The following is a 23,349-nucleotide window of genomic DNA, read 5'->3' as shown; positions in this document are numbered from 1 at the left end:
CTCTGGCTTTAACGTTGAGTCCTATGGGAACAAATGATTCACTTAAAGTTGTTTCATTTAAAGTCACAATTTTCAGGAATGTAACCCAGCATTAAGTAAGGGGTTATTATTGCTAAAGCAGCTCTTGCCCACAATGTTTTAATTGAAAATTTATTATCTGACCTGCTTTAAAAAACTCATAAGTAGCTGTCAGGTGGTGGACCACATGAAGGGACTTGATGGTAATGACTGAGAGATGAATGTTGCCCAGACCTCATGAGAATTCATCATGAGAACTCGTTTCAAATTGTGCCATGGGATCAAATCCTCAACAGGCAGACAAGACCTTAGTTTAACCTCTCACAAAATCATGTTACTTCTGACAATGTAACACTGTCAATTATTGTCCCCAACTACCAGCGTGTGGACTTGTTGGCAGCAACATTGGCAGTGCCCAGAGGAGGAGACGCCTGGCTGCAGTAGGCCAGAGGCATGAATGTGTCAACTCAATGCGTTGTCATCTGCTCAGCGAACTATTGTCTATGGTAGTAATCGTGCCCACAGTGGGGACTCCTGGCTGTGGTAGGCCTCTGAAGTAGGAACACTTGGCAGGAATATCATTGCTGTTCCCAGAGTGGAGTGTTCTGAAGGCCCAGGAGACCTTGTGGAAACCCCGGGCTGTGTTTGAAAACCCTTTGTACAAAAGGTGGACTCTATTTATGTAATTTCATGTTTTTTATAACTCAAACTGGCACCTGATTGTTTTATTTATTCACTTTAGAGGGATATGGGTGTCCCTGGCTGGCCAGGATTGATTGCCCACTCCTAGTTGCTCTTAGGACGGTGAGGGTGAGTGGCCTTCTTGAATTGCTGCAGTCGACCTGCTGTGGGTTGACCCACAATGCCCTTAAGGAGGGAATTCCAGGATATTGACCCAGCAACAGTGGAAGAATGGCGAAATATTTCCAAGTCAGATGATGAGTGGCTTGGAGAGGAACTTGAAGGTGGTGGTGTTCCCATGTATCTGCTGCCCTTGTCCTTCTAGATGGAAGTGGTCTTGGGTTTGGGAGGTGCTGTCTGAGGATCTTTGGAGAATTTCTGCAATGCATCTTGTAGATAGTACACATTGCTGCTACTGAGCGTCGGTGGTGAAGGGAGTGGAAGCTTGTGGATGTGGTGGCCAATTGAGCGGGCTGCTTTGTCCTGGATGGTGCCAAGCTTCTTCCATGTTGTTGGAGCTGCACCCATCCAGGCAAGAGTATTCCATCACACTCCTAACTTGTGCCTTGGAGATGATGGACACGCTTTTGGGAGTCAGGGGAGATACTCACCGTAGTATTCCTAGCCTCTGACCTGCTCCTGTAGCTACTGCCTCTATGTGGTGAGCCCAGTTAAGTTTCTGATCAATGATAACTCCCAGGATGATGATAGTGGGGGATTCAGTGATGGTAACACCGTTGAATGTCAAGGGGTGGTGGTTAGATTGTCTCTTGTTGATGGTGGTCATAGCTTGGCATTTGTGATGCAAATGTTACATGCCACGTGTCAGCCCAAGCCTGGATATTGTCCAGACCTTCTTGCATTGTGGGGACAAAACACTTTTCACTGTTTCTTTCTAGATATATGTGACAATAAATAACTCATAACTCTTTACTCATAAGACTGTGTTCAAATCTTAGACCTGAAGCCAAGCCTTTGCGATTTTGAGAAAAAGATGCTCCCACCTTTGCTCTGCTGAAGTATAGGAATGCTGTTCTGTTAATGGAAACATTCTTTGGTAAACCATTTCTGTTTTGCTAGAATGTGAAATCTTGTATCAACAATGGTTGTAGAAGCAGAGTCCAGAAGTTCTTTGGTAGAGAATTAAATAATTGCTCAATGTTGAAGAACATTGAAAGGATTCAATGAACACATTCAGGGTTGGAATTAGACAAGAGGAATCTTCTTTCTTAAATCATTCATGGGATGTGGACATTGCTAACTGGGCCATTATTACCCATCTCTAGTTGCCATTGAGAAGATGGCAGTGGGCTGTCATCTTGAGCTGCTGCAGTCCAGTTGGTGTAGGTAAACTCACAAGGCCAGGAGGGAGGGAGTTTTAGGGTGTTGACCCTGTGACACTGAAGGAATGACTGGACATTTACAGGTTGGGATAGTGAGTGGCTTGGAGGGGAACTTGCAAGTGTCATTGCTCCCATTTATCTGTTGCCCTTGTCCTTTTACATGGCTGTGAGTTTAGAAAATGCTATCTGAGGAGCCTTGGAGAATTTCTGCAGTCATTTTGTAAATGGTATACATGACTGTGACTGAGCATGAGTGGTGAAGCGAGTGAATATTTGTAGATCTGGTGCCAATCACATTTGCTGCTTTGTCCTGGCTAGTGTCAGTTTTCTTGAGTGTTGTTGGAACTTCAGTTGTTGAGACAAGTGGGGAGTATTCCATCACACTCCTGACTTGTGCCTTGGAAATGGTGGAAGATTACCTGTTGCAAGATTCCTAGCCTCTGACCCGCTCTTGTATGCTAGTTTCTAGTCAATGGTAGTCCCAGGATGTTGATAGTTAGAAATTCAGTGATGGTAATGCCCTTGATGGTTAAGTGATGATGGTTAGCTTCTTGCTGGAGATGGTCATTGCCTGGCATTTGTGTGGCATGATCATCACTTACCACTTTACAGCCCAAGCCTGGATAATGTGCACGTCTTACTGTATTTGAACACAGACTGTTTCAGGAGCTGAGGAGTCATGAATGGTGCTGAACACTGTGCAGTCATCGGTGAATATCCCCATTTCTGACCTTATGATGGAGGGAAGGGCATTGATGAAGAGGCTGAAGATGGTTGGGTCTAGGACCATACCCAGAGGAACTCCTGCAGAGATATTTTGGAGCTGAAATGACTGACCTCTAACAACTACATCCAGTTTCTTCACAGCCAAATTCAACCAGCAGAGTGTTTTCCCCTGATTCACATTGCCTCCAGTTTTGCCTGGGTTCCTTGATGCCTCATTTGGTCAAATGTAGCCTTGTAATTCCTGAATTCATGCAGAGTACAACATTGAAAGAGACTTGATGGGCCAAATGGCTAATATCATTGGTTAGGCCACTGTTAGAATATTGCATGCAATTCTGGTCTCCTTCCTATCAGAAGGATGTTTTGAAACTTGAAAGGGTTCAGAAAAGATTTACAAGGATGTTGCCAGGGTTGGAGGATTTGAGCTATAGGGAGAGACTGAACAGGCTGGGGCTGTTTTCCCTGGAGCGTCAGAGGCTGAGGGGTGACCTTACAGAGGTTTACAAAATTATGAGGGGCATGGAGAGAGTAAATAGGCAAAGTCTTTTCCCTGGGTTCGGGGAATCCAGAACTAGAGGGCATAGGTTTAGGGTGAGAGGGGAAAGATATAAAAGAGACCTAAGGGGCAACGTTTTCACACAGAGGAATGTGGTGGAGGCTGGTATAATTGCAACATTTAAGAGGCATTTGGATGGGTATATGAATAGGAAGGGTTTGGAGGGATATAGGCCGGGTGCTGGCAGGTGGGACTAGATTGGGTTGGGATATCTGGTCGGCATGGATGGGTTGGACTGAAGGGTCTGTTTCCATGCTGCATATCTCTATGACCTTGACTCTACTGCTGTATGATTCTGTGATTTTTTTTAATTTCTGACATGAGGGCATCAAAAATCAAAAAGGCCAACCTTACCTCAGTTGTAAAGCGAGGTGTATTAGCAGCTGAGAGTCTCCAGCATTCAGTATTCAGTCGTCACAAATGAATGAATCATTGGACAAGCTGAAGACCATCAATATTTTATTAAACAGAGATCAAGTTGATGAGAAAAATGTTACCACAACCATTACATCTCAGCTTTCTAACGATGTAGCTTCATTGTTTCAGCAATGCGTATTACATGTTTCCAGGGCATTATCCAATTATGGTACACTCAGGCAAGTAATGAGCTTTGTCTGCAGTTTTACCTGAAGCTAAACTAATGTATATGCAATGCTGGAGGAAAGATATTCTGCTCTTGTGCTAGGACTCTAATACTCATGAGAACAGTGTGGTTTATGGTCCAGTGATCCTAAACAGTCCTCTATTAAGCTTTAATGTTTGCTTCAGAAGACTAAAGAAGTTTATAAGGAAATTGAAATTTTAACTGGCTAATTCTATTAAGCTGTAGTCACGCTGATTTAAAGTGAGAATTTTGTCTGAAGCCTAAAGCACTTTTATTGGCAAATAAACCAAAGCATATCCTGATGTTCATTACCAGTACGCAGGAGAATTGGATGAGCCCACGATGACATGATCCGTTGGCCAAAGTTGTGGAATTCGTCACCAACCTTTCACCTTTCCATTATTTGGAACTTCTTGTCAGGTATATTGCAAGCGGCTGGATTTAATTATGAAGCTCACAGGCAGCGTGTTGACTGCAGTCAGGCCCGGTAGATGTCCCTAATCTGCACCCAGCTAGCAGCACCATGAGCTTGTTGTGACCCCTTTGCTCCAAGTTTGAGTATTTTTCATGTTGTCATTCTAGGCTTGACGACTGAATCAAACACAACCAAATCTGACACAGCTCCAAAGCAGAAAAAATGGGCCCGGAAAGGAGTGGACGAGGAGCTCAGGAAAGGCGCTGTGCGATCGACGAGCAGTGACAGGTAAGCACTAATCAATGTGCAGAGAATTTACCATTGTGGGGGGGTTGGGGGGGGACATACAAGCAAGGAGCAGGGATAAGCCAATTGGCTGCACAGACTTGCTATGTTAATTAATAGGATCCTACTTGATCTGAATGTAGCCTCAAATCCACATTCACACCCATCCTGATAACGTGTCACTGCTTCCCCTACTTACCACGAATCTACCTCCCACTGCCTCTAAGTATTCAGACTCTGCTTCTACCATGTGTTCAGGAAGAGGGTTCCAAAGACTAAGGACATGAATTGCCTTGAAATATTCCTCTACAGTGGTTTCAATAACTGGAAACACTGGATTCTTTTGGGACAAAACCTTGTTCCCATTTGGATCATTTTCCACCAATGGGTTATTCTATACTTGTTTTTTAGTTTCCTGATACCGGTCTGACGGCAGTTTAACCAGGGTACGAAGGTATGGCCAAATGTTGAAGATTGAAGAAAAGTCATCGAGGGTTTGGGGAATCCATTGCCACAGAAGGCTGTGGAAATCAGGTCATTGAGTATATCTAAGACTGAGATAGACAGGTTCTCGATTATCAAGGGAATCAAGGGTTACAGGGTGGAAGCGGGAGAATGGGTTTGAGAAACTTATCAGCCATGATTGAATGATGGAGCAAATTCAATGGGCTGAATAGTCTAATTTCTGCTCCTCTGATTTGTGGTCTTATGGCTATTTTAGGATTCCAGAGACTTTGCAGTGATACAATAGAGTTTGTCTATAGCTCCCTTTCCTCCCTCCCTGTTTCATTTTGAAAATTTGTCCAGCCAAAGTGAGTAGGCCTCATGTGCTATTTGATTGCTTGAGACTGCAGATCGAGCTTACACTCCTGAGACTGAAGGATCAATGTACTTCACTGGAATTGAAGATTGTTCGTTTACTGTGTTTGATACCAAATATACCACACAAACATCGTTCTTATCGCATGGGGACTGGAGTACAAGGCTGTGAGAAAGCTTTGCTATAATTGCATGGGATTTTACTGAGACTACATGTCCACTCCTGGACACCTTATATTTGTTCCATCATTGGGATTAGGACATCGCTGCCAGGCTAGCATTTATTACCCATCCCTGATTGAGTCAACTATGGTCTGGAGCCACATGTAGGTCAGACCAGCTAAAGATGGCAGTTTCCTTCCTTAAAGGACATTAGTGAACCACATGGGTTTTTCTGATAATCGACAATGGATTGCTGGCCATTGTTAGACTCCTAATTTCAGACTTTTAATTGAATTCAAATTCCACCACCTGCCATGGCAGGATTCAAACCTGAGACCCCAGAATATTTCCTGGATCTCAAAATTAACAATACAGTGAAAATACCACTGGACCATCACCTCCCCGATACCTAAAAAGTGGTAACACTACATTGATTTCTGGGTTATAAGGAGGATGAGTAGGATTAGCCTGTATTCTAGAGTTTAGTAAGGGTGTTTCAATAAGATTTATGTTTTTCTGACAGTGTTGAACAGGGTGAAAGGTGAGAGTTTAGTTCTCGTATTTGAGAATCTAGACTAAGGCATAACCTCAGGGTAGGACTAGTGGATGAATACTAAGTGCACTAGTTAGGTAGGCCTAGGGGAATCCTCAACTCTTCCCCCACCATCTCACAACTAACTTGTGAAAGTGAATATTGTGCATTGGTGTGAATAAGAATTCAGTATTTATAATTTAATTCATTTTTATTTGAGCAAAGAGAATATGATGATACTGATTTTACATTCTCAATGTTCTGTATTTTGCCCAGGGTATTCCCAAGAAGAAATGCTCTTTTTAGTGTGTTAAATGGCTCACATGTTATAACACAGTGTTACTGCCACAGGTACTGGGTGATGTTATGTGTAATTTACAAAATCAATAATCCTTTTGATAGATTGGGCTGTATTCAATTACATCCTTTGATATCATTTGCTGGTTTGTAGTTTTTGGAACAGTTCTGTACATGTATAAATTTATAAAACTGTTGTATCAACAGAGTGAAAATTATAATCTGACATTTTGGAAAATGTAATTAGATGGAAGTCTAAGTATGTCAGTATATGTTGACCTTAAGACCATAAGATATAGAGTGGAAGTAAGGCCATTCAGCCCATCGATTCCACTCCTCCATTTAATCATGGCTGGTGGGCGTTTCATCTCTACTTACCTGTAGTCCTTAATTCCTTGCGAGATCAATAATTTATCAATCTCTGCCTTGAAGCCATTTAACGTCCCGGCCTCCACTGCGCTCCATGGCAACGAATTCCACAGGCCCACCACTCTCTGGCTGAAGAAATGTCTCCTCATTTCCGTTCTAAATTGACCCCCTCTAATTCTAAGGCTGTGCCCGCGGGTCCTAGTCACCTCGCCTCATGGAAACACCTTCCCAGCATCCACCCTTTCTAAGCCATGTATTATCTTGTAAGTTTCTATTAGATCTCCCCTCAACCTTCTAAACTCTATGAATAAAATCCCAGGATCCTCAGCCGTTCATCATATATTAGACCAACCATTCGAGGGATTATCCATGTGAATCTCTGCTGGACATGCTCCAGAGTCAGTATATCCTTCCTGAGGTGCTGGGCCCAAAATTGGACTCAGTATTCTAAATGGGGCCTAACTAGAGCTTTATAAAGTCTCAGTAGCTCTTATACTCCAACCCTCTTGAGATAAATGACAACATTACATTTGTTTTCTTAATCACAGACTCAAGTTGCAAGTTAACCTTTAAAGAATCCTGGACTAGCACTCCCAGATGCCTTTGTACTTTGGCTTTATGAATTTTCTCACTGTTTGGAAAATAGTCATGTTGCTCACGTTGAATTTCATCAGCCATTTCCTGGACCTCTCTCCTAAACTGTCTAAATCTTTCTGTAGCCTCTCCACCTCCTCAGTATTACCTGCCTGTCCACCTAACTGTGTATCACCAGTGAACTTCGCCAGAATGCCCCCAGTCCCTTCATCCAAATCATTAATATATATAAAGTGAACAGCTGCAGCCCCAACACTGAACCCTGCGGAACACCACTTGTCACCGGTGCCATTCCGAAAAAGGACCTTTTATCCCAACTCTCTGCCTTCTGTCAGATAACCAATCCTCAATCCTTGCCAGTAGCTCACCTCGAACACCATGGGCCCTCACCTTACTCAGCAGCCTCCCATGAGGCACCTTTTCAAAGGCCTTTTGGAAGTCTAGATAGATAACATCCACTGGGTTTCCCTGGTCTAAACTACTTGTTACCTCTTCAAAGAATTCTAACAGGTTTGTCAGGCACGACCTCCGCTTACTAAATCCATGCTATTTGTTCTAATGTGACCCTGCACTTCCAAGAATTTAGAAATCTCGTCCTAAACGATGGATTCTAGAGTTTTACCAACAATCAAGGTTAGGCTAATCGGCCTATAATTTTCCATCTTTTGTCTTGATCCTTTCTTGAACAAGGGGGTTATCACAGCGATTTTATACTCATCTGGGACTTTCCCTGACTCCAGAGACTTTTGAAAGATCACAACCAACGCTTCCATTATTTCCTGAGCCACCTCCCTCAGAACTCTAGGATGTAGCCCATCGGGGCCAGGGGATTTATTAAATTTTAGACCTTTTTGCTTTTCTAGCACTTCCTCTTTTGTAATGGCTACTGTAGTCAACTGCCCACCTGCTTTCCTTCCATTGTGAAGACTGATGCAAATTAGTTTTTAAGTTCTTCAGCTATTTCCTTATCTCCCATCACTCGTGTTCCTGCATCAATTTGGAGTGACCCAATGTCTACTTTTGCCTCTCATTTGTTTCTTATGAATTGAAATAAACTTTTACTATCATTTCTAATATTACTGGCTAGCCTACCTCCATATTTGATCCTTCTTTCTCCTTATTTCTCTCTTTGTTATCCTCTGTTTGTTTTTGTAGCCTTCCCAATCTTTTGATTTCCCACTGCTCTTGGCCACTTTATAGGATCTCTCTTTTTCTTGGATACATTTCCTGACCTCCTTTGTCAGCCATAGCTGTCTAATTTCCACCTCCCCACCCCCCCCCCCCCCACCCCCCCACACACACACACACACAACACGCACACACACACACGATCTTTCTTTTTTCTTTGGGATGAATTTACTGTGTCCCCAATTGTACCCAGAAACTCCTGCCGTTGTTGCTCTACTGTCTTCCCCACAAGGCTCTGCTTCCAGTCGATTTGCGTCAGCTCCTCTCTCATGCCCCTGTAATTACCTTTATTTAACTGTAACACCATTACATCCAATTTTGCCTTCTCTCTTTCAAACTGCTGAGTGAACTCAGCCAAATTATGATCATTACCTCCTAAGTGTTCCCTTACTTTAAAACCTTTTATAAAGTCTGGCATATTACATAGCATAACATCTATTGACATATACTGGATTAGTGGTGCTGGAAGAGCACAGCAGTTCAGGCAGCATCCAACGAGCAGCGAAATCGACGTTTCGGGCAAAAGCCCTTCATCAGGAATGCTGCCTGAACTGCTGTGCTCTTCCAGCACCACTAATCCAGTATTTGGTTTTCAGCATCTGCAGTTATTGTTTTTATCTATTGACATATATCAATAGATCAAGACCTTTTATGCCCACTCCTAAAGCCTTTTTATTTCCTCATACAGTTTCATGAATACACCTGGTTTATTCAGTATTTTTGCTATTTCACCCTACCCCCGAAGAGTTTGTCATTATGGGCTACCAGTGGTTTTACCAGTCTTGTCTGAGTGTAGGGTCAATCATTTAAGAATGAGCTGGTGAGGAATTTCCTTTCTCAAAGAATTCTAAATCTTTGGACTTCCTTATCCCAGATGTTATGGCTGCTGTGCTGCTGATGGCCGAGGTAGACAGTGTTTTGGATTCTGGGGGAGGTACAGGACTTGGGCCTCATTTGAGGCAGTGAAATTGAGATCAAAAATCTTACCAAAAGGCAGGACAGCTGCAAGAGGCCTTACAGCCTGCTCCTGTTCATATCCCTTATGTTTCATTAGGGTCTGTGACATTCAGAGCAATGAGTAAGAGGCTGGATTGCACTGAAATGGGTGCGCTGGTTTCAACGTCAGAGTGAGTCGATATATTAGCTGGCACGCAAATCTTGCACCCATATAAAAGGAGCTCCTCTCAATATGTCCACCATTGGGCAACTTGGTGAACGTCTAGACATGAACAGCTCCAGCTGCAGTCACAGGAATGACCTTGCACAAATTTGATGGAATTAAATTATACTTTTTTCACAGGCTGAAGGAATGGGTTTGCAAAGTGGCCAAAGCCTTCTTGAGAATCTGGTAGGCAGGGGCTCTTTGTTTTGTAATTAGAAGGTATCCCATTCCAGCAGGCATCCTGCCAGCCTAGCTTAATAGATTATTTGGCATCTTGTGCCAATATGCATTCTGGCAGACTGCAAGATCTGTAAATTCTTCAGGGAGTTGCTATTGATAATGCAGAGCCCACTAAATTAGTAGGAAGGCGAGTGTTGTATTCTGTCTGATAAAGCAGGATCCAACGTGATGTCTTGCTGTTCTTTGTTCGCCCCGCGCTAGAGAAAGTGGAAGGATTGACACCTCCAGCCCTGTGGAGAGAGGAACACAAGTTGAAGAGGAGAAAAGGAGATAGAAAGAGAGGGAGAGTGGGGAAGAACATAGGGACTATAGAGGTGGGTTGGGGGGGGGGGGGAGGTGGGGGAGGTGGGAGAGAGAAAGAGCGCAGAGAGAAATAGGGTGTGAAAAAGAAAGAGGAAAGAGAGGTAAGTGTGAGAGTCAGTGCAATAATTGCACTAGTGCCTGGTTTCCACAATACTGAAGGGTATAACATTGACTTTACTGAAGGCAGGAGCTAGATTTGGTACATTATAACACTCTTGATTGTCTTAGCATGTTCAAGGTGCTATATAAATGGAAGTGTTGCTTCTTGCTCACATCATCACACACAATCACAAACGTGTTGAGGTGCAGGAGGAGGCCATTCAGCCCATCCTGACTGCATTGGCTCAATAAATGAGCATCATTGACTAGATGCCAAAGTCCTGCTTTTTCCCCATTGTTTCTATCCAGTTTATCATTCAGTGCCCCTCTTGAATGCCTCAATTGAACCTGCCTCCACCACATTTCCAGGCAATGCTTTCCATACCCAAAGTACCCACTGAGTGAAAAGATTTCTCCTCGTTTCGTCGATGCTTCGTTTACAGATCACTTTAAATTTGTACTCTCTTGTTCTTGTTCCTTCCACACACAGGAACAGAATCTCTTTATCAGCTTGCTTCCCATTTTGAAAACCCGGCCATCTCTCCAGAGAGAACAGGCCCAACTTCTTCAATCTATTTTCATCGCTGAACTACCTCATCCCGCAATCACTCTTATAAACCATTTCTGCACAATCTCCAATACAGAGACTTTGCTTTTAGTGTGATTCCCGCAGTAGCACACAATACTCCAGCTGAGGTCTAACATGTACAAATCCAAAATCATCTCCTTGCTGTTATACTCTAAGCCGATATTCATAAAGCCAAGGTCATTATGCTTTACTTACTGCTCCATCCTCCAACTTTCAATGACCTGTGCACATACATCCCCAGGTCCCTCTGCTCCAGCACCCCCTTTAGAATTGTACATTTAACATAGATTGGCTTTCAATGTACTTCTGACAAAGTGCATCACTTCAGATTTCTCTGCATTGGATCTCATTTACCACCTATCTGCCCACTCATCTATGAGCTTCTGGAGTTTTACACTGTCCTCCTCAAAGTTAACAATTTGTAGATCATTGTGAATTGGGGAAGGAAGTGTTTTCCATTGCTACTCAGACATATGATGAGACTAGATTCACGAACGTATGGAAACAGGCCCTGTGGCCCGAAAAATCCACACCGCCCCTCTGAAGAGTAACCCACCCAGACCCATTCCCCTACCCTATATTTAGCCCTGACTAATACACATAACACTATGGGCAATTTAGCATGGCCAATTCACCTAACCTGCACATCTTTGGATTGTGGGAGGAAACCCACACAAACACAGGGAGAATGTGCAAACTCCACACAGACAGTCGCCCGAGGTGGGAATCAAACCCGGGTCCCTGGTTCTGTGAGGCAGCAGTGCTAACCATTGAGCCAACGTGCTAGCCTATGCAACACTTGGTACCTGTCACCCCCATTGTGGTACTTAGTGATTGATAGCACCAACAAGATTATCAGTTCGTTTTTGCCATTAAATTGTTGTGGATGAACTCCCCTTTTCTTGCAGTTTGACCTCATTCCAGTTTATTTAGTGTGGTGACCATTGCTTCACCAGAGAGAGTCTACTTCTCCTGGGTGCTTCTTACAAGACATGGCTGATAGTGCTTTTCCTTGTGGTATTTCGATTGGGTGAATAACTGTTAATTTAATCCATAGTATTTATTTACATGATACTCTGAGAGCACCGAGAGCTAACCAACTACCATGTCAACACAAACCACATGTGACTTTGCTCAATTCAACATTAACAGTAATCATAATCTTAGTGAATGGTGGAACACGCTGAATGGTCAGAGGAGTGAACTCCTGTTTGTGTTTGATATTGGCAGATAGGAGTTCTACCTTGATTTATCTGCTTGAAGCACACCCTTACTTAAATCTATCCAAACATGGGCTCTCTAATGTGGGAGTGAAACATTCCCATTGCATTGTGGATTTGCTACATTTCCCCCAGTATGGAAAATTGCTGACAACCATTCTACTTGCATTATATCATGAAATCTATTGAGTTAATGCAGCCAGAGAATACCTTTCTCTGCATTGTTGTAGTACGGGAGGAGGCCAATTGTCTTTGGCACTAACCCAATCTCCTGTCTTTCCCCATACCCTTGTGCATAGTTTTGCACAATAATTGGGAAATTGCGGACAGTGGATGACCATCGGGCTGCAGGCAAGTTGGAGTGGCCATTTGACATGATGGAAAGATAATGAATGAGGCTCGGTGTGGGGGGCGGGGAGAGGCAGGATATGACATGCTTCAGGTTTTGTGTTCTTTGAACCTGTGTACTCGAAAGGAGGGGGCTTGGTGGAGGGACCTGGGTGTGTGTGCGTGTTCATGTCTGAGGAAGGGTGCAGAACAAAGTGCAGAGCTATTGAAATGCATATTATACACTGTCATACAATGATTCAACACCTTGAATGCCTCAGTTGACCCTGCCTCCACAATGTCAATACACTTCAAGCTGAACCTTTCTTAGAATTTTTTTTATTTGCAGCTTTTGCAACACATTTGAGTACTACACCATCAGATTCTCCATCCTCTTACCTGAAAAGAACAATTTCTCTCTGTCTATTCCTATCTAGCCCATGATTTTAAACTATCAAATCTCCCCTCGGCTGTCTTGGAGGAAAACAGAGCCAACTAATCAATTGAAACGTCTCATTCGTGGGACCACGTGCAAACCTTTTTTAGCATTCCTTCTCAAATGAGTTCATACCCTTCCTCTGACAGCCAAAACAGGACACAGTGCTCTGCTCTAGCTGAGATGTAACGAAGTCAGAATCAAGCACCTGCCTTGATTTGATCATGTATAATATGCACTTTAATGGCTCTCTGTGCTTTATCCTGCCAACTTTTTTCCTCTGACATGGACATGGTCTCTCTGCCAAGCTCTCTTTGGAGTACACGGGTTTCATGTTCTTTGGTCCCAGAGTCTTGCCTCCCTTCTCCACATTGTGCTTTTAGTTATCTTTCCAAAATGGCCACTCCAGCTTTTGTTTGCAGCTTGGTGGTCGTCTACTGTTGGCAATCTCCTTTATTTTGTATTATCTGCAAACTTTGAAGGTGTTCCCTGAGTAACTAGATCATGTATCAAAAAAAAGCAAGGATTCCAACACTGATGTATGGGTGATTCTGCAAACTATTCTTCCAGCCAGAGTGGAGCCGTAAACCACCACTTGGTAAATCGGCTAAAGGGTAGGAAGTCCTTTGTTCCAGATGATCTCAACCTTGTCTTATTGTCTTTTTTTTTGAAAAAATTGATTTGCTTCCTGAGTGAGTAAAAATTAAGTGCCTGGCAGTACTTTAGGAGAGTAGCCATTTAAGCTGTTGCGTTCTTGCATCCCTTTAATCTCCCACCACCCATAATGTGAATTTTAACTGTTCTCTTTATTTGCCCAACTTTCAATGTATATTTGTCATTTTGGAAAAGCAAAGCCAATTTTGGCACACTATATAGTAATCCTGGCTGAAATGTTTTTGCACAACTAGGAATCCAGCATTGGTTTACAAAGTTAGTTCTTAAGAATAACTGCTTGCTGAATGAATGAGTTTCCAGAGTTCCATTTTCTCCCCCTTTTTAAAAAATATCCCAGATAAAGACAGCTCAAAAAATTTCACTTAATTATTTTTAAAATAATGCACCAGCAGTATTCCATATCTTCTGACAATCTTCAGGTTATTTGCCATGGCTGTTTGAGTAGAGGTTTTGAGCCATTTACTAAGATTTCATAACCTTAAATATTAACTCTAGTGGAGTAGACTGAAGGTTATTATATTCCATCTAAGTTATAAGATTTGAATTGCCTATCAGTGCATTGTTCTGCCAATACCTTTTCTTGTGGAGTTTTGGCTAATGGGGTGCCACTGTTTAAGAAAGGTGGTAAGGACAAGCCAGAGAGCTATAGAGCAGTGAGCCTGACCTCGGAGGTGAGCAAGCTGTTGGAGGGAATCCTGAGGGACAGGATGTACGTGTATTTGGAAAGGCAAGGCTTGATTCGGGATAGTCAACATGGCTTTGTGTGTGGGAAATCATGTCTCACAAACTTGATTGAGTTTTTTGAAGGAGTAACAAAGAGGATTGAGGGCAGAGCGGTAGATGTGATCTCTATGGACTTCAGTAAGGCGTTCGACAAGGTTCCCCATGGGAGACTGATTAGCAAGGTTAGATGTCACTGAATACATTTGGATACAGAACTGGCTCAAAGGTAGAAGACAGAGGGTGGTGGTGGAAGGTTGTTTTTCAGACTGGAGGCCTGTGACCAGTGGAGTGCCACAAGGATCGGTGCTGGGTCCTCTACTTTTTGTCATTTACATAAATGATTTGGATGTGAGCATAAGAGGTACAGTTATTAAGTTTGCAGATGACACAAAAATTGGAGGTATAGTGGACAGTGAAGAGGGTTACCTCAGATTACAACAGGATCTGGACCAGATGGGCCAATGGGCTGAAAAGTGGCAGATGGGGTTGAATTTAGATATATGTGAGGTGCTTCATTTTGGGAAAGCAAATCTTTGCAGGACTTATACACTTAATGGTAAGGTCCTAGGGAATGTTGCTGAACAAAAAGACCTTGGAGTGCAGGTTCATATCCCCTTGAAAGTGGAGTCACAGGTAGATAGGATAGTGAAGAAGGTTTTTGGTATGCTTTCTTTATTGGTCAGAGTATTGAGTACAGCAGTTGGGAGGTCATGTTGCGGCTGTACAGGACATTAGTTAGGCCACTGTTGGAATATTGTGTGCAATTCTGGTCTCCTTCCTATCGGAAAGAAATTGTGAAACTCAAAAGGGTTAAGAAAAGATTTACAAGGATGTTGCCAGGGTTGGACGATTTGAGCTATCGGGAGAGGCTGAACAGGCTGGGGCTGTTTTCCCTGGAGCGTCGGAAGCTGAGGGGTGACCTTTATAGAGGTTTATAAAATCATGAGGGTCATAGATAGGGTAAATAGGCAAAATCTTTTCCCTGGGGTTGGGGAGTCCAGAACCAGAGGGCATAGGTTTAGGGTGAGAGGGGCAAGATATAAAAGAGACCTGAGGGGCAACGTTTTCACACAGAGGGAGGTATGTGTATGGAATGAGCTGCCAGAGGAAGTGGTGGAGGCTGGTACAATTGCAACATTTAAGAGGCATTTGGATGGGTATATGAATAGGAAGGGTTTGGAGGGATATGGGCCAGGTGCTGGCAGGTGGGACTAGATTGGGTTGGGATATCTAGTCGGCATGGACAGGTTGGACCGAAGGGTCTGTTTCCATGCTGTACATCTCTATGACTGTATTGTCTCAACCTTGGAGAATACCTTAACCTTCAGGTTTGGCTTCCCGAATGCCTGTCTAGTTTTCCCGTGATGTTTGTTCAGTTGGATAGTGGCTTCTTTACAATTGGAAATACGACCACAGGTCAATACAATCTAACCTGCCTCTCAATAAACCCACAGAATTGGGTTTTACATCCTGCCATTATTACACTCCATCAAAATCATTGGGCAGGTTTTTATTAATAGGATGTGGGCGTCACTCCCAAGGTCAGCATTTGTTGTCCTTCCCTGATAGCCCTTGACCTCAGTGGCTTGCTAGGGCTAGTCCAGAGGGCAGCTAGGAGTCAATGACATTGCTGTGTGTCTGAAGTCAAGGCTAGGCCAGAACAGGTATGGATGGCAGATTTCCTTCCCTAAAGGACATTAGCAACCAGATAGGTTTTTAATGACAATCAATGATAGTTTTATAGCAGCATTATTGAGAATAATTTTCAATTTTATATTTTTATTAATGTTAAATTCTACCAACTGCTGGAATCAAACCCAAGCTCAGAGCACTAGGACTGAGGGTTACCAGTCCAGTAATATTCCTCCTACATGAATATCTCCTCAAAATATCAAAAAACAATGTTCCACCATTGGTGTTCTCACCCAATAAAGTAGATTAAAATTACCCCGTATTGAATCTTGATGTAATGTTTCTTAAATTGTGGTGTATTTTCCACATTGTACAGTACATCTATACATCCAATACTCATAAACCCAGTCCGTAGCAATGTACGAGTTGAGTCTCATGAACAGATTTGTCTGAAGCTGATCGGATGCAGCAAGGCTTTTTAAAATCGAAGTACAAATGTCAGAAGGTGGGGTATCCAATGCCCATTCACCAACAGGATTCCTACCCACACATTCCTCAGACGTAGGGTCACAGCTTCAACTCCAAAGCATTTTGCTTTCATTTGCTTGTTTGCAGGATTCTGTCGGAGATCATTGACACTGAGGTAGAGACGCAGCGCCATTTATCCACCAGTTCCGACCCGGACACAGCAGCCAACAGAGAAGAGAGCCCTCCAGCTGGCAGCTCATTTCAGCTGAACACATCCTTCGATGAAGATGTTCTGGACTTGAAGTGAGGAGCTGGCGACTGTCGTTTTCTGTTTTTTGTTTGTTTTCGCTCCCTCCTTCTCCCCCTCCGAAGACTCTGTAACCATAGCAACCCACCCAAAATGTATAGTGCATGTCCGCTCAGTTCTGTTATTGTTGTTGCACTTCGAAAGGCCGACGACCTCTGTCCTCCTATTTAATGTGAATTTCACACATTTAATATGAGCCTTGACTAAAAGTTTTGGAATATTTTTGCAGATGATTTACTTATTATTTATTACCACATATTTATCTCATTGAATGGAAGAACTTTGTTGGCTGAGGTTTGTACATTTTGTTCTGTCGGCCTAATGTTTGGTTTTGAATCCTTGACCCTCTTAGCAGTAGTTTTGTACTCAATGAATATGTACTGTCAAAACTGTTGCTGCCTCTGTGATGGGAAAAAAAACACCAACTGTCTTAAAATATTGTATTGCCATTGTTTTTAATGCCAAGAATTAAATGTAAATGTTTTGTGTTTCAAATGTTGCCTCTAAAATTACTGAATTCGTACCTACAAAAATATCTATTTTCAGTGCTATAGTGCACTGTTGTGAAAGTAGATTATAATTCTGTTAATTAATATGAAATGAATATTAAGGAATATAAAATGTGTTTTTCTTTTACAACTCAAAATATATTCAGTTCACCTGATAAGTAAATATTTTTGTTAAGTGAATGGAAATTTAAAAGAATTTAAAAGCATTTTCTGTCTAATCTTAATGTATTTACTCCTGAGATAAGCTGCAGGGGTAGTCTTTGTGAAATGATGCTTAAATAAATCTGTATTTATTATCTGGGATAATGCTGGACAATGTTCTTTTCACACTTTAACAATCAAAGAACATGATTTGACCAGAGCAGCAGTTCAAGAAATCAGCTGACCGCCATCTTCTCCAGGATGATTGGCGATGGACACAACCAGAAAAGCCCACACCCCTGGATGAAGGAGAAAAGGGCTGAAAATTTAGTTGGGCCTGAACCGGATACAGCTGCAGCTTTGAATCATTTAAATTCACAATTTATTTTATAACACCACTTCATTTAAACTGATACTTTTTTGCAGTTTTATTAAGGCAAGGAAATGTTGGATCTGATTAACAAAATAAAACAGTCATTATTGTTTGATGCTGTTCTGTACGGTACTGCTTAAGGTTTGTTGTCATTAATGATCTCTATTTGCTACAAATTAGGACATCAGGACTGAACAGTGTAAACGTGGATAATGCTCAACTCACTGGCATCCAAGAGACTTGGACTGAAGGTCTGGGAGATTAAACTCAGGGGGACTGAAGCCTAATCAATGAGCTGTAAATGTGTATAGGTATAACAGTGGTTTACTTATCAAGATTAGATTAGATTCCCTACAGTGTGGAAACAGGCCCTTCAGCCCAACCCGACACTCCGGAGAGCAACCCACCCAGAACCATTTCCCTCTGACTAATGCACCTAACCTCTGGGCAATTTAGCATGGCCTGCACATCTTTGGACTGTGGGAGGAAACTGGAGCACCCAGAGGAAACCCATTCCCTACAGGGGGATGTGCAAACTCCACACAAACAGCCACCCAAGGCTGGAATTGAACCTGGGACCCTGGTGCTGTGAGGCAGCAGTGCTAACCACTGAGCCATCATGCCATCAAGACCAACATGTAGAGTTTCACCAACTTGTTTTTTTTTGATAATCAAGTATTAAGGCTGCTGAAATTAGACTATTAATAAGAAAAGGTATTGACTCTAATCTTCCGAAGGTGACCTTCTTGCATTTTTGAATATGATCTGAAGACTTAAAGAGTTATCCCCTAAGCTGTGCCATTGTTTCTGATCACAAGAAGGCTTCAAATTCTCAGTCCTGAGGAAGGCAAAGGGTGTATAATGAAGATGAGCCCATATTATTGCTTCTCGGCAAGTCAGGCAACTATATCAGAAGGACAAAAATTGGTGAAATGATCTCCTGTGTAAGGCAGTAGTTGAAGACAAGGACCTTGAAATTATAGTTGGATCCTTGGGTAGGCCAGATCTACTAAGATTTGATGGAGCTTTCCAGAAGCAAGCCTTAGATCTCATGACAACTTGCTGAACCTCAGTCCTCCCCCACTTTGATAAGCTTCTGACCCCATCCCTACACTACAACCAAGCCTACGTGGTCCCACCATTGCTGCTGTGCCCCCACCTTAAGCTCATACGTAGCTGAAACATAAATTGAGCTTTTATTACTGGCTGTTCTCCCCATTCTAACCTCCATGGAGTTGAGGGCATAAAAATATGTAAGAGATAAGATTTAAGAACTAAATCCTATTCACCTACATTGCTGTGCTTGGCATGCCCCCCCTCTCCCCCCCCCCCCCCCCCCCCCACACACATACACACACCCCACATCAAAGGAGCCAGCCTGAACTCCTTGGACCTTCCCCTTGTTGAATCCGATACCCCTCAGCCCTGACCAGACTTGGGCCTAACATGACCTGACCTGCCATTGACTGCACCCCAATCTCCACTCGGCCTGCTACCTTGAAGAAGTTCTTTGATTTTTCCTGCTCCTCGGATGCTGCCTGACCTGCTGTGCATTTCCAGCAACACTCTAATCATGACTCTAATCTCCAGCATCTGCAGTCCGTCCTCACTTTTGCAGTCCCAACTCTCTGACCTCCACCTACCAATCTCTACATAGCCCGTCCACCACCTGACGTGACACCCCCGACTCCTGACCTACCGTCAGCACTCATTCACTGAATGGACACCCTGGTTCTGCCCTTTGTCGAGCTGTTATTGAAGACTCCATTCCTATCCTGACTGTGAGCGTAGTGCAGTAGGCACTCAGTAAAACCTGAGCCAATGGCTCGCCCAAAGACTGTTGCCAGCCAGTATTTCCTTGAAGGCCCTAAAGCCTGAGAGTGTGTTAGAGTGAAAGCTAAGCCCCTTTACATCTGCAAGGTCCAAACAAACAAAGGTTTTACCCTAACATGTGCAAGGGAGATGTTTATCTTAGCCACTCACTGAACATCTCAAAAGCAGAGAGTTTTCAGCACGCAATTACTTATTCTCCAATTCATGCAAGACCCTCCCTCAGTCTCCAGCCTTGGATCTGCTGGTTTGCTGTGGTAATTCAGCTGCCATGTCTGGCCTTATCTCCTTGGTCTGTGAGCAATGAATAACTGTTCCAAATACAATGGAGTAAACTACAGCAGGGACTGTCATACATTTGAACTTTAACCTTATTGTCTGGGTTGAATGTAAATCTCCTACCAATGTAAGCAGCCCAGACATCTGGTGGGGTGCCCCTGGCTTTTGGTTAGAGGCAGCAGCACCCAGCTCCCTGGGCATGTTGCACTGGAGAAGAGGCTTATTCCCAATCGGAAGTTCCCGGATAATTATTGAGCCTAATAAATCGATCTTAAACTAAAATACAAACTAGAGAGCAGCGGGATCTTCCTCTTGAGAGAGTTGCATGAATATTCTGGGCATTGAAAGAGAAATCCTTTTCCAATGGAGTCATAGAATTCCTACAGTGTGGAAGCAGGCCATTCAGTCCATCGAGTCCACACTGACCATCCAAACAGTATTCCCTTCCAGACCCACCCTCTTACCTGTAGTCCTCGTAATGCTGCATTTCCCAAGGCTAACCTACCTAGCCTACACACCGCTGAACACTACGGTCAATTTAACATGGCCAATCCACCTAACCTACACATCTTTGGACTGTTGGAGGAAACCAGAGCACCCAGAGGAAACCCACACAGACAAGGGGAGAAACTGCAAACTCCACACAAACCAAGCAAACTGTGAAAATGATAGATATGAGGTAAATCTCGTCTGAACTGAATGATACCAAGTTTGTCAAAATTTGACATATTTTGTTCCAGGCATGTTTGAAGTGACAAAAACCATTTCCACACAATTTTATAACTTAACAGCCATTCTTTACTTCTGGCTCTTGCTCAGGAGCAGCAGTTCAGAAATCTGGAATGCCTTCAGGCAAGTTTTCCTGCATAATGGCGGTGAGTGCAGGGAAAAGATGTGCAACTGCACTTCAATGAGGAAAGAACAGCAAACTGCCGTGTTTGTGAAAAATGCTTTCGGTCATTGTATTTTGATTCTCCATCAGTGTTCACCTACAAAACCAGAGACTTCTACTCATTAAGGATGATTTTAAAAATGTTTCCGGTTAATGCACACAAAACATTAACAACTTCAGACAGACAGAACCTCTGAGCATGTTGCACGATCCATGACCCTTTAGAATCAGCATCTTTCCACTTTTAATGATGTGCAGAACAGAAAACCATTGGCCTGAATCCAACCCCCAGCTTCTCCGAAAGGCTGAGCACTGATCCCTCCAGTTTGCTCAAACAGAAACCACATTGACCAAAGTATCCATTTGCAGAGTGTTCGAACTTCTATGCCTTGTTTATCTGGAATTTGGTGATGGGTTGATGATCCCCTGCCTGCCTGGCCTTGACCATTCCCTGCCATCATCATTCTTCACATTTCCAAAGGACATGGTTTTAAATTGTTGAATTCCCTAAGTTACCAAGCTTTTCTCATGAGAAGTGTCACTAGCTGGTCCCGCGTTTGTTACCCATTCCTAATTCTCCTTGAGAAGGTGGTGATGAACTGTCTCCTTGGATTGCTGCAGCCCATTCCATTCGGAACACCCCGAAAGTTCCAAAGTTTTGATCCAGCAACAGTGGAAAATGTGCAAATGTTGTTGTCTAAGTACAGACTTGGAGCAAGCATTTTGCCTTACATTCCCTCTCCTGTTACATTGTGCACTTCTGCCTGACCAGACAGTGAATCATGTACAATACTCTTCGAAACTAACATTGTCATTGACCATTGCTCTGTGGACATGTGGAGTTTCTGGCTTGAATGGTTTTGTGGATGGAATGATGGAGTCAATTGTGACACTGAGGAAGGCAATCCATTGGATACCTGCTGGCTGTCCATGGAGTGATCCTGTCAGTCCCATTCCTGTATACCATTCCTGGATTTCAGCTCATGCAATTCTGGTCTCCTTCCAAACGGAAAGATGTTGTGAAACTTGAAAGGGTTCAGAAAAGATTTACAATGATGTTGCCAGGGTTGGAGGATTTGAGCTATAGGGAGAGGCTGAACAGGCTAGGGCTATTTTCTCTGGACCGTCAGAGGTTGAGGGGTGACCTTATAGAAGTTTACAAAATTATGAGACGCGTGGATAGGATAAATAGACAAAGTATTTTCCCTGGGCTAGGGGAGACCAGAACTAGAGGGCATAGGATTAGAGTGAGAGGGGAAAGATATTACAGAGACCTACGGGACAACGTTTTCACACAGAGGGTGGTATGTGTATGGAATGAGCTGTCAGAGGATGTGGTGGAGGCTGGTCCAATTGCAACATTTAAGAGGCATTTGGATGGGTATATGAATAGGAAGGGTTTGGAGGGATATGTGCTGGGTGCTGGCAGATGGGACTAGATTGGGTTGGGATATCTGGTCGGCATGGACCGGTTGGACCGAAGGGTCTGTTTCCATGCTGTACATCTCTATGACTCTATAAAATGTCCTTTCAATTCCTTTTTAAAACCATTGAAGGTAAAAGCAGGGACATTGTTTCCATTGGTGAGTGAAAGTAGAACTAGGGGGCGTTGCCTCAACATAAGAGGGAGCAAACTTCGGGCTGAGTTGAGGAGGAACTTCTTCACCCAAGGGTTGTGAATCTGTGGAATTCCCTGCCCAGTGAAGCAGTTGATGCTTCCTCATTGAATGTTTTAAAGGGAAAAATAGATAGATTTTTGAACAGTAAAGGATTAAGGGTTATGATCAATGGGTGGCTAAGTGGAGCTGAGGCAATGAAAAGATCAGCCATGATCTTATTGCATGGTGGAGTAAGCTTGAGGGACCAGATGGACAACTCCTGCTCCTAGTTCTTATATTCCTATCCTCTCCTCTTCCACTGTTTATGGGCAGCAGGTTCCAGGTCATTACCACTCACTGCATTAAAGCAAGTTCTTCCTCACATTCTCTTTGCATCTTTTGCCAAAGCTGAAATCCATGTTCCCAAGTTCAAACAACATCTGTTAATGGGCCCCGCCTTGCCTTGTCTACTTGTCCAAATGAGTTTTAGTCCTGTCCAACCCTGTCAAATATCTGCTCAATATTCTTTGCTGCAAGATGAACAACTCCAGCGTTTATAATCCAACCTTGTTATTGCCTACCATTGGAACTATTCAGTAAATCTCTTCTGGACCCTCACATCCTTCCTAAAGTGTGCTGATCAGGACCCAATCTTTATCAACAAAGTGGATATTTTGTTTGGGACTGCTAATATTTATTTTAAAACCATTGCCGGAGAGTAGTTGTAGATATAACTGCAAATATTATAAGATTAGATTCCCTACAGTGGAAACAGGCCCTTCGGCCCAACAAGTCTACACCGACCCTCCAAAGAGCAACCCACCCAGACCCATTCCCCTACATTCAGCCCTAATGAATGCATCTAACACTACGGGCAATTTAGCATGGCCAGTTCACCTGACCTGCATATCTTTGGACTGCGGGAGGAAATCAGAGCACCCGGAGGAAACCCACGCA

At 43.2% G+C, this 23,349-nt stretch overlaps 1 protein-coding gene across 8 annotated transcripts in view; it reads left to right on the top strand.

Moving 5' to 3' along the window:
* garnl3 (GTPase activating Rap/RanGAP domain like 3) overlaps positions 1-17,866 on the top strand; it is a 443,924-nt gene extending 426,058 nt beyond the window's left edge. For 6 of the 8 annotated variants that reach the window (XM_072565739.1, XM_072565744.1, XM_072565738.1 and 3 more), the window contains 2 exons: positions 4,511-4,631; positions 16,611-17,865. In XM_072565739.1, the coding sequence (XP_072421840.1) occupies positions 4,511-4,631; positions 16,611-16,770 (281 nt within the window). In that variant the 3' untranslated portion in view covers positions 16,771-17,865. Of the gene's footprint in view, positions 1-4,510; positions 4,632-16,610 lie in introns of all 8 variants that reach the window. The other 2 variants (XM_072565743.1, XM_072565740.1) reach the window with 1 other exon arrangement.
* The last annotated feature ends 5,483 nt before the right edge of the window (positions 17,867-23,349 follow it).

This window comes from Chiloscyllium punctatum, chromosome 49 (genome assembly GCF_047496795.1).
Source record: "Chiloscyllium punctatum isolate Juve2018m chromosome 49, sChiPun1.3, whole genome shotgun sequence".
Classification (NCBI taxonomy): Eukaryota; Metazoa; Chordata; class Chondrichthyes; order Orectolobiformes; family Hemiscylliidae; genus Chiloscyllium; species Chiloscyllium punctatum.
This window is presented reverse-complemented; position numbering and strand designations above follow the sequence as displayed.